The sequence below is a fragment of the Pygocentrus nattereri genome, chromosome 20 (genome assembly GCF_015220715.1).
Source record: "Pygocentrus nattereri isolate fPygNat1 chromosome 20, fPygNat1.pri, whole genome shotgun sequence".
Lineage (NCBI taxonomy): Eukaryota > Metazoa > Chordata > Actinopteri > Characiformes > Serrasalmidae > Pygocentrus > Pygocentrus nattereri.
In genome coordinates this window covers 28,783,769-28,796,371 of record NC_051230.1, presented here as the reverse complement: position 1 = coordinate 28,796,371, position 12,603 = coordinate 28,783,769, and the positions used below count along the sequence as shown (strand labels likewise).

At 41.0% G+C, this 12,603-nt stretch overlaps 1 protein-coding gene across 1 annotated transcript in view; it reads right to left on the bottom strand.

Annotated features, from left to right (window-relative positions):
* Positions 1–12,603, bottom strand: part of trpm3 (transient receptor potential cation channel, subfamily M, member 3) — a 252,200-nt gene that overhangs the window by 94,293 nt on the left and 145,304 nt on the right. Inside the window, 5 exon segments of the mRNA XM_017709650.2 lie at positions 1,621–1,792; positions 4,571–4,695; positions 5,676–5,889; positions 6,474–6,675; positions 10,003–10,082. Coding sequence (XP_017565139.2) covers positions 1,621–1,792; positions 4,571–4,695; positions 5,676–5,889; positions 6,474–6,675; positions 10,003–10,082 — 793 coding nt within the window.

Sequence of the window (12,603 nt, the reverse complement as noted above, 5' to 3'; positions counted from 1 at the left end):
TATTACACATGAATTCTGTGACTCATCACTTATAAACATTAAGATATTTTCTGGCCTTTTAAGCTCCTATAAGCTCTTCGAAACTTGTGTAAGCTGTGCATTTCCTTCAGAAAATGCTACTGTATTTACTTAGATATTTATATGGGGTCATAACTGCAGACATTACCAGATCACTGAGTCTGATGTCTGCAGCCTGTATGAGTGACCATGTTCTACAGAGTCTGACAGTGTTGTTATTGAAGGGGAGCTGAGTGTCATTGGGCTACAGTTCAGCAGCTGATGCCATTGTGCTTTCATCCGGAGCTCCTTCACTGAGTGAAGTACTTTGACACGGTGCTCTGAGCTGAATTGGACGTCTGAGTGGATTCTATTGTGGGCAGCCAGCTCTTCACTGATCTCTTGTGAATCATAGGAATGGGAAACTCTGACAGGTGGCGCAAGAAGCCTGCAGTCTGACTCCGGTTATATCCTGTACTGTACATTTCCAGATGTATACTAATTGATTCACAACTGAGTTGCCACTTTTTCAGAAACACGTACTTTATATGTCAGTTGCAGATTGTAACCCATCTGTCGCTGAAGAGAAACACCTATAAGGTAGATGTTTCCAATAAAGTGGCCAGTTTACAGTACTGTGCAAAAGTCAGAGAGCTTTCATGTACTTAAGAACAAGTTATTAATCTTTCAGGAGGTATTGCAAAGGAACACATTATATAGCCAAAAGTACATGGACACCACTCCAATTTATTGAGTTCAGGTGTTTCAGCCACACTCATTGTTAACAGGTGTATAAAATCAAGCACATAGCCTTGCAGTCTTCATAGACAAACACTGGCAGTAAAATGAATCATACTGAAGAGCTCAGTGACTATAAACATGGCACTGCTTTAGGATGCCACCTTTGCCACAGTCCTGCTAGAGCTGCCCTGGTTAACTGTAAGTGATATTATTTGTAAAATAGAAGCATCTAGAAGGAACGACTGACCATGTAACAGTAGTTTAAGATAATCCCCTTGCATAAAGAAGATCACTGAAGGGAAATAACTAAAAAACAAATGTTTCCAATACTGAATCCAAGATATATTTAAAGGCTACAGAGAAAATGGAGCTCCTAACCACCTCCTGGAAGACCAAGTACACACCAAAACTGCCCCATCAGATAAACAGTACTTAAAGCTTACATTCTGGAAAGTGAGGAGAAAATCAAGCCCCACTGTTGCTTCAGAACTGATTTTTGAGAGACAGAATGTACAGCCGACTTCTAAGACTGAACTTTAGAGATGTGGTTATTATTATAATTATAAATATTATAAATATATAATTATTATATATTGTTGCTCTCAATGGCTGTTTTGATTGCAAGCTATATAAATGAAGATTGGTTTCTTACTTTTGTACAGTACTACATGCATGTGTGCATGTGTAATTGATAAGGTAAAAATTCAGCTTCTATCATAATATCTGAAACATCAGCTTTGGATTGAGCATGCTTTTCCCAGGTCAGTCTAAAAGGAAATCACACCGTGCAGTTCAACATGTCTGATCCAGAGGGCTAATAATGCACTCAGATCATTATCCAACCCTGTGACTGAGTTAGAGGTGAGCAGGTGGTGGACTCACGTGTGTTGATCTTCTGCAGGGAGATGTGTTTCTCCAGCTGCCGTCGAAGCTTGACCTCAGCACCGTACTTGCCTGTGGTGCCGTTGTCTGCCAGGATGAAGTGGGAGTGCAGGCTGTTCAAAACGGTCAATTTACTCATTGGGTTGGACATGGTCTGGTAAGGCCGGACCACCTGCCACATATTACAGAAAAACAGGGTTTGCTCATGGTCAAAGGTGCAGTTTGATGGGCTATGAGTGATGATTTAAAGGTGCAGTCTGATGGTTTATGAGTGATGATTAAAAGTGCACTCCAATGAAGTACGAGTGATGATCAATAGTGCAGTCTGATTGGTTGTGAGTGATGGTTAAAGGTGCAGTATGACTGGTTGTGAGTGATGGTTAAAGGTGCAGTGTGATTTATTGGGGGTGATGGTTAATGGTGCAGTCTGATTGGTTGTGCGTGCTTTTTAAAGGCACAGTATGACTGGTTGTGAGTGATGGTTAGAGGTGCAGTCTGATTGGTTGGGGGTGATGGTTAAAGGTACAGTTTGATTGGTTGTGCTTGATGGTTAAAGGTACAGTCTGATTGGTTGTGAGTGACTTAAAGGTGCAGTCTGATTGGTTGGGCATGATTTTTAAAGGTGCAGTCTGACAGGTTGTGAGTGATGGTTACAGGGTACAGTCTGATTGGTTGGGCATGATTTTTAAAGGTGCAGTCTGATTGGTTGTGCGTGATGGTTAAAGGTGAAGTCTGATTGGTTGTGCGTGATGGTTAAAGGTGCAGTCTGATTGGTTGTGCATGATGGTTAATGGTGCAGTCTGACTGGTTGTCTGAGCATAATGCTCCCTGCCACACTGAAGGGTGCTGTGTTGGTTAAAGGTTCTGTATATAGTGCAACAGTCAGTTAACCTGAGTTTCAAACTTTCACTCAACACAGACAAAAAAAAAAGAGTAATCAATATTAGAGCCACTTTCTGGTGTCTCTTTTTCACTGATGTTTTTCTTTATAACAGCATTATAGTACTTCAGTGAAAGAAAGTGAACACATTTGGCCTCAGAAAGAGAGAGAGAGAGAGAGAGAGAGAGAGAAGATGAGGCAGAGAGAGCAAACAGAAGTGGGTAGTTCTAAATAAGAGATAGCTCAAGTGAAGCGTGTGTTTTTTATCCAAGCCTGTGTAAGTAAGCTGACACATTGCAGTCCTCTTAAATTATTCAGCACATTTGGTATCATTGTTAATGCATGTAGAGAATACATTAATGTCACTTTTTAAGACCTTTTAATTTTCTAAAATCGGAGGACAGGCACCATGTACAACTATATGTGGTATATAAACCAGGAGTTTCCCTTAAATATTCAGTCATTAATCTGAACATTCAAACAGACTGTATCTACAAAATGTACACTGTTCTGCACAGAATTTAAATGCTATTTTGTTCATTTTGTGTGACATTTATGCCCAGATGAGCTGTATTTACAATATGTATGCAAAAGTGGAGTAACCCCCACCCCCCAGTCGAATTCCATGTTTTGTTGATTTTATAATACAGCAATAAGCCACGAGAGGCCATGGGTTAATACGATCTTATCATGGGAAAGGTGTTCTTTAACACTTTAAAACTTCCTTCCCTGTGAGGAAAATCGCAGTAACGCACTGCCTCGAGTGGCTTACTGCTTTTATAAAATGGCCAAAATAAAACATATTAAAATACACAAGTTTCATTTTTTTGACGTTATTATCAATCTGCGTAAACAAGTATTCTGCCAACAAATTTAGTTCCTTTACAGTACGGCTTCACTGCTTAGCAACCATTGACCGCGCTGAAACACTCTATGATATGATTTTTTAAAAACTTTTTTTCATATAACAGTGAACATATGATAGCACAGCACTGTTTAATGGAAAAATATTCAGTTTATAAGCACTTTTCTTTTTGGTCACCAAATCACCACTATGAGTCTTCTGCCAGACTGACTAACGCTGGGGCTGAGTCTCAAACGGCTCCCTGCTCCCTACATAGTGCACTACGTAGGAATTTAGACACTGACTCCTGCAGCCCAGCAATGCAAAATATAGCTAAGAAACGGCCAGTTAGGATCCATCTACATTCATACTCGACAGGCAGCCACTATTTGACAGAAGAAGCTAGAATTTCTAAACTGAATGTTACACAGCACACTGTTTAGCCAGGGAGTACGGAACCGTTTGGGGTTCAGACTGGCTTTGATGATACTTCTGACTGAAACACGGACACTTGAAGCCTGTAATCCAGTCAGGTGACCTTCTTTAGACCTTTATATCATCATTTTTCAGTGAATCATATCGTGACTGCTTTAATTCAAGCCTGTGATATTAATGATGGAGTTGCTTAGGCTGTTTATCTTTTAGCCTGTTGGCTGGCTGACCAGCCTAGTTCTAGATAAGAAAATACCTTTTCAGCCCCTCAGTTTAAATAACAACGGGCTCTTAATTCATCGTGGCATTCGGTGCTGTGTGCAAACAGCATTTGAGTCAAAGATTAATCCATTAACAGCAGAAGGGTTTTTCTTGCTGTGGTGCAATGATACAGAGTTCAATCGTAGCTGTGGTGGATCGTGGATTTTACAACGAACGTGGCTCAGCCAATCAGGTTTTAGGACCGGAACTAATGTGAAAATAACACATCCTACCCACTTATATATATTTTTCTGTTCAATTTTAGTGCACAAGTTCTATTTATTTGTTGGGTTTAACATACAAAAAAAACTGAAACACAAAATAAAAAATGTGGCATAACCTTTTGCAATTTTTTTTGATGAGTTTATGTTTATTTTTCCAATTCGTTCAATTGAGATTCATCAGATAAACAGTAATTTTGCATTTTATAGAAGGTGTTAACTTAGTTTCACATAGAAAATCAACTAAATGTATTGTAAATTTGACCAAGGGTTCCCAAACTTTAGCATATGTCTGCAGGTGTGATTACGTACATCTTTGCCCACGAGGTCCTCCTGGTTCTCCACTATGCCCCAGGGAGCGATGCCAATGGTGCAGATTTTGCCCCTGGATTTGGAGGCGTGGTCTTTCAGAGCGTCGCCCACATGCCTGATGACCCCTGTGTGTGGAGATCAAATGTGTCTTATGAGGATTTTTACAAACAAAACTAGGTAGCTGCTTCATTGTGAGAAATTAAGAGTCGTTTTACCAGCCAAACAAATAAAAAAAAAAGCTATTCAGGAAATGCAGTCTCAAATTTTCATGTGAATTCTAAAACACAGAGTTTAAGTCTGCGGGTGGAACCTTTTTTTTAGCCACATTGCATTTTGGGGGCAGCCCTGGGCTGGAGGTTAGGGAACCAGAAGGTTGCTGGTTTGATCCCCTGAGCCAACAGTCCATGAATGAAGTGTCCTTGAGCAAGGCACCTAACCACTAATTGCTCCCCTAGCGCCATGGATAGGGCTGCCCACTGCTCTGGGCAAGTGTGCTCACTGCCCCCTAGTGTGAGTGTTCACTAGTGTGTATGTGGAGGTGAAATTTCCCCATTGTGGGACTAATAAGAGTCACTTAACTCATTTAACTTAGGAAGTGAAACTGCATCCCTGTCCCTCATGGCCACATGGTCAGCAGTTAGTTCCTAATGTTTTGTCTCAAAGTCTGAAAGTCAGTGTGTAACATTATGAGTTGTCACTGCCGAAATACATATTTTCAGTGAGGAAGTACTTTTTGTTCTTTAACGAAACAATATTGTTATTTTACAGTCACTATGGAAACATTTGGTAAGCCTCCGGTAATGTCATGATTGTTTTGGTAGTGACAAAATGGAATTGAAATGGAGCTCACAAAGGACTCAGCGTTTCTTGACCGCTCCTTTTATATCTAAGCATGACTGCAGTATCTGATGTTGTTTTTGGACATTTCACAACGTTCCTTTGTTGCTCTGACCCAACTTTTCTAAAAATTAAGTTGATGAGATAAAACATTACACATCTTGCCTTGGTTCTGCTGTTTGAGTACATCTCAGCATTTCACTTGCTGCCTCAGTCTTTTGCTACAACTTAAGTACAGCACTTTGTTGAAAGTGCAGCTGGAACACACCTGTATTGACGCCCCCGGTGAAGATCCAGGCACCAGTAGTCATGGCGGCCTTGATGAGGCCCTTGCCGAACACCTGCTTCAGTTTGGGCTGCAGCTCAAAGTTCTGGAGACCCCCGTGTACGGAGATGAGCAGCTTGGGGAGCTCCAGCTGCCACTCTTTAGTCATCAGGTGCAGCAGCAGGTCTGGCTTTGTGTCATAGGACACTCGCACATACTGACAGATGAGAAGCATGAAAAAATAATGGCAAGTTAGGCTCGATGGGTCAACTTGACAGCAGTGAAGTCGGCTCATTAGGGATGTTAATTAATACTAAGAATGAATAATTAAATGCATTTTTCATTGCAAAAAATGTGAAATAATCTAGAGTCTTTGTTTCTGGAAGATAATAAATCTTTTATGCTCGTTATGTACGTACATTTCAGTTAATAATTGATACATAAATTAGTAAAGAAATGCAATATAATTATTTCATAAGTTTGACTAGTTAAGTTTAGAATGTAGCATTTTAATTATTTAAAAGCCTATTTATGAGCATTCCTTAAGTGGACTGTACTGACAGATGCAAGATCAACACTTAGGCAGCACATTACATAATAAAAGTCCCACAATTAGCCTAGTTCTGTGTCTTAAACAGGAATTCCAATATTCTTTCAACATTTCTGCACATTGAAATGTTTAATAAGTAAGTCATTCTGGGGAGTTTGATATGAAAGTCTATTTGGGAGAAATTTACCGAATCAGAATTGTTCACAGAGGTGGAGCTAAGTAACCAAACGGCTGAAGAGTTTGACTGTTACCATCGCTTTGTTGGAGTGGCCCCCTCCCTGGAACTCGATGGTCCCGAAGGCATCGGTGGGACTTAGCTGTGTGTGCTTGCTGATGGACCATTTCTCCGACAAACTGTCGTTCTTCGTCAAGCGCTCCGACTTGTCGTTCTGATTGGACGAGATGCTGGGGGGCAGGCCCACATGCTGGCCAATGAGACGCCCACAACAGCACCTGCCAAGGAGAAGATACAGGGAGCAGCAAACACATGATTTAAAATGTGGTCTTAAGTACTCAAGTTGGGTTTAGCGCTATCTGTAACTTGTGGTCAATTGTAGGGTAGAGTTTAAAGGGGTGCTGCAAACTAAAAGTAGCACTAAATATCTGTGCAGCATTCTGTAATGCAACACTGCCCATCAATGTTCACTCACTACAGTACCCAGCATGTATTGCGAAAATATGTCTGTCCTCCTATGGTGATAAAGAAATCCTGACTGATGCAAATAAATTATGCAAATAAATATGCAATTCATTCTGCATTGGCCAGGTAGTAAGGTAACAAAAGCCTTACAAAAAGTCCACCTCAAAGTTTCCGCCCACCTTCAGAATACTTTATCAGAAGAGGGATTTCCTGGTTTGTAACCTGGAACATTTCACTCAGACTGCTGGGACACCGCTGGAGGATGCAAGTAGGCATGTTTTCAGCAGATGCTGACAGGTTTCATTTTGGCCAGAGTGCATCTTTAACTGTTGGGAAAACCTGCATGAAATGTACTCTATATGGACATCCCTGCTAATTATTAAGATCAGGTATTTCAGCCACACCCATTGCTAACAGCACATAGAGTACAAACTCACTACAGACTTGCAAACTGCCTCTGGAAGCAACGTTAGCAGAAGAACTGTGCATTGGAAACTTCATGAAATGGATTTTCATGGCTCAGCAGCTGCATATAAAGCTAAGATCACTATGCGCAATGCCAAGTGTCAGCAGGAGTGATGTAAAGCATGCCTCCACTGGACTCTGGAAACAGATGAATGATGGACAAATCTAGTTTTCGTGGATGCCAGGAGAACCCTACCTACTGGAATGCACAGTGCCAACAGTAAAGTTTGGTAGTGGGGGGATAATGGGCTGGGGCTGTTTTTCAGGCCCCTTAATTCCATTGAATGGTTATGTTAATGCTGCAGCATACAAAGATATTTTAGGTGATAATCTTCCAACTTTGCGGCAACAGTTTGGGGAAGCTTTTTCCCTGTTCTCGTGTGATTGTGCCCCTGCGCACATAGTTTGACCAGTTTGGCGTGGAAGAACTCCACTTGCCTGCAAACACCTTGACCTCAAACCCACTGAAGCCCTTTGGAATGAATTGGAATGTCGATTGTGAGCCAGGTCTTCTCATCCACCATTAATGTTAATTCCCACAGACACACTCAACAATCTTGTGGAAAGCCTTCCCATAAGAGTAGAGGCGGTTATAGCCAACTGAATGTCCATGGTTTTGGAATGGGATGTCCAAAGGAATGGGAAGTTGCTGTAGATGTGATGGATATGTATGGATAGTGAGTGTATGTATTAGTTATGGTTGCCACATATGTTTCATCTGGTTGGAACTGAACAAACTAAATAAACTGAATAAATTAAAACAGAATTGACCCAATCTTACAGAATGTGATGTTATACTAGTTATCTGAAGCTTGACCATGAAATTGCATGGGAACAGATGTCATAGCAGGTCACACAAACATCCAAAAGGTTAAAACAGCCAAAACTCTTTTTCATTTCAGATTTAAGAACAGTTCACGCTATTAAAAGTTTTAGGGCCTTTTTCACAGTGTTCATGATTAAATAGGACCTTGTCCTTATTAAATAGCACAGTGTGACCTTGGTTCATTTCTTTCTTATTAGCTTATAAGAAGCTTTCTTCGGGGCTGAATCGAGTTTTCCAAAAGCATTGTAGCATGACGACTGTCTTAACTTTCCATCCTTAAGCATTAGGCGGAGTGTTACTTGCTTTACATTCTGTTGACTATCTGTCTGGTTCTGTTAGCAATGTCAGTGAGTGGATATAAAAATGAATATAAGGCTAAAAATATGCGGACATCACACTTTCATGAGCTTGTTGGACATCCCGTTCCAAAACCATGGGCGTTAATATGGAGTTGTCCCCCTTTGCATGTATTACAGCCTCCACTCTTCTGGGAAGCCTCTGGAGTGTGTCTGTGGGAGTCTGTGCCCATTCAGTCAAAAGAGCTCTGTTAGGTCAGGCACTGATGTTGGATAAGAAGGCCTGGCTCACAACTGGCATTCCAATTCATCCCAAAACTGTTCAGTGGGGTTGAGGTCAGGGCTATGTGCGCAATCTATGTGCAGGGCACTGGAGTTCCTCCACACCAAACTCATTAAACCAGGTCTTTATGGACCTCGCTTAGTGTGCAGGGGCTCAGTCATGCTGGGACAGGAAAGGGCCTTCAAAAAACTCAAAGTAGGAAGTATTTAACTGTTTAAAATGTTTTTGTATGCTGTAGCATTAACATCACCCTTCTCTAGAACAAAGGGCCCAAACCCTGAAAAACAGCCCCAGACCTATTATTCATCCTCCACCAAACTTCATGGTTGGCACTGTGCATTCTGGTAGGTACAGTTTTCAAGGCATCCACCAAATATGGCAGATAGTGAAGCACCTTTCATCTCTCCAGAGAACACATGTCCACTGCCCTAGAGTCCTGTGGTGGCAAGCTTTACACCACTCCAGCTGGGGCATGGCATTGTTCATAGTGATCTTAGCCTTGTGTGCATCTGGTTGCATAGCTATGTGCTTGATTTTATACAACTGTTAGCAATGGGTGTAGAGGATACACTTGCATTCAGTAATTAGGGTGTGTCCACATACTTTTGGCCATATAGTGTATTTGTTCCACATTTGAGATTTTTCATATTTGGTCAAAAAAAATCTGGAGTGTGTTATTAATTCAACATGGATGTTATGTATGCTGGCAAAGGGCCTTTTAAATAAACAAAATCGAATATTTATCAATGTTTATCCAATGTTTTAACTCATAATATCATGTTTCATCTCCTCCTTCCACCTGTGACCAAGAGAAAACATTTAGCGACCTCAGAGACCCTCCCTGATGCGGCGTTTCAGGAAAATACATTACAATTACTGATTAACAATGACAATTTGAAAATGGCCACATTAAAGATTCACTGTAGCTTCTCCATCAGCCCAACCATTGTTTTGAAAGATTTCTGGAAGTGCAACTGACTTGAGAGGGTCAGTTGACTAGAGTGGGTCATCACCCCACCATTGCCTCGTTCCCTTCTCCAGTAGAGATACCATCTCCACATCCAAGTGGTCAATCAAGTCTTCCTTGGAAAACATTCCATAAATAAAGCCACATTCAACCAGCCTGCACTCTCCCCATGTATCTCTCTCATTCCTTCTCATTGATAAAATTAATTGGATTAATTCCATTTGCATGCCTTAATGCACCTGTCTGAGAGATGGATTCAGAGTTAATGTGCTCGATGCCAGAGAAGGCTGTGTTGAATCTTACCTATGGGGGTCTTTGGTGCTGACGATGATATGCACACATTCTCTCTTGCTGAAAGCCCTCTCGATCCACGATTTCTGTGCCTGAGGAGACACACAGAGAGAGCTTAATGTCAGAGAGGTGAGCCACATCTGTCCACTCCAGAAAGCCAATCAGGGAACCCACGTTAAATCCCCTAACAAGCTCTCTGTCTGCGCATGCTTGGCTGGGTTCGTTACCTGGAGCAAAGCTTTCCAGAGTGACAATTCATTATCCCAGGGTTTTCTCTCAAAAGATTTGCATATTTCAGGGATTACACCACTCTGCTGTGGCAGAAAATCCGATGTGAAAGTTTTACTCTGATGCTTCAGATGCAGTAATGATGGACTTGATAGCAAGTTTAGTCAGAAGAACCAGTACCTGTAGAACACATAACCAGTCAAATTTAGGCTTTGGAATATACATTTATGGTTTTAAATGAGATCCTGATGTACCTGATTTTTTTTAGCTCTAGACAAATGTGTTTCAGTCAAGTTTGTCAAAGTCATCCACAATATTGCAATACAGCTTTTAAATCATCTTAAAACTAATGCTTTCAGCACCTTAATCAGACTACGTTGGATCCACAGACTTATGGATAATTCAACAAGCAGCAAACTAACAAAAGCAACAGCAAAGTAAACCTCCAGTTACCTTCAAATGCCTCCACTGTAAGTAGAACCCACAGGCTGTTTGAATGAGAGCAAGCGGCTACAATCATGGAGGAGTTGAAACCATTGACTATATATATATATATATATATATATATATATATATATATATATATATATATATATATATATATATATATGTCCTAGCTATCCTGCCACTTTTGTAATAAAAGATGAACCCAAAGGTGCTGAGTTCTTGCATCTTCATGCTTTTATTTTCAGCTCTGCAGGCTGACAATCTCACAATAGTTATCTCTGGAACATAATGCTTCTTTGCCGCCCCCCAATGTGTAACCAGGTACCCCTAAATTAAAAACACTGTTGTGAATACACCTCAACCCCCTGAATTTTACCTGTCAATGTCAATAACAGGTCCTGGAACCTGTAAAATTACCTCTGGACCCAGACCTTGACCCTAGCTAACCCTCCTGACCCCAGCCTTCCCACGGTAAACCCTTTCTCTTAAAAAAACGTTGTTTCCAGGGGAGGGTCCTAGCTTTTACAGGGAAACCCTTGCGCTATGAATCAGCAGATCTGGGGCGCGCTGGTGACGACCCGTATTCACGTAGCTTTCCGCCGGCGTGAGCACGCACAAAGTAGATCCCGCAGAGATGCGATGCTTTGTGACAGAGCTGGCAGGAGAACAGCAGTCTCGTTCATGTACTGTGAAAAGGCGATGCATTAACGTGGCGCTGCAAGCACAACAAGGAACCCTGGTGCAGTCAGCTCTAATCAGCTATAACCAAAATGAGCCACAAAGTGAAAAAGACTTTCAAAAGTTTTAGAAGTGTGCTCCTTTCCAGCAAAATGTTCTTCATGATGAAACCCAGCATTAGAGCTCATTAGTTTCAGGCACTGCCTTTAGTGAGAAGGGCAGGTAAAGTGGAACAATATTAACTGCTGCAGACTTCATAAAGGACATTGAGAACCATAACATTTTAATCAGAAACATTTCTTTCCCAGGCCTCGTTGGTGCCTGTTGACATGATTCAAGAAGCTTGCTAGTCTCTGACAGTCAACAGCAGCTAAAAGCCCCATGGCATAATTAAGATTCATCATCAGGTTGGCCCCCCCCAAGAAGCGACGAACAGCTTTGCTCGTCGTTGGAAATCTCTCGGCAACTATATGGTCTCTCCACAGGTGATGTTACAGACTGGCTACAGGCACCGTGCAGTAATAACAACAATAACAGCGTGCTAGCAATAACCCTAAAATCTAATTCTGGATTGATACACTACACCGCTAGATGCCTATATTATATGAAGGCAACTGAATCCTGACTGAATAGAGAAGACTATGCAATCAGGAGTCAATCTAATCAATCCAGTTTTCACAGTTCAGCTCAATTCTACATTTCGCACAGCTTGGAGAATAGCCGCAGGCATCTCAACTGTCACCGTCACTCGGTTAAAATCTGCTTCAGAATGAAGAATGCAAAAAAATGTGGGTCACTCTAGCATTGGGGAGGTGGATTGTTGTATGCAATTTATCTGTAGTCTATTACATTTAAGTTGTAACCCCACTGCTGGTAACACTACTGACAAAATGATTAAAATCTGAGCTTTTATAAAATATACTTCTCTGCCACGTTCATGTTGTATTTTATTTCATTTTATTTTTAAAATCGCTTAGTGTTTCATGAGTTACACCATTGACGCAATCTTTTTTGAAACAGTAAACCAAATTCTTTGAATATATAGGGACACCTCACTAACTGTGGACTTCAGAGTTAAGCTTTCTTTAGATATCCATACCTGGAGTAATTCAAAAACAGCATCTTGTTTTTTTTTTTCCAGGTTTCTGTGACACCACTGACCAGAACATTTTGGGACAAGATTTATTAACAAAATAATATAATATCTATGTATTTTTAAATTGTTTAGCATAGGATAGGCAATCATTTTAATGGCTTTTT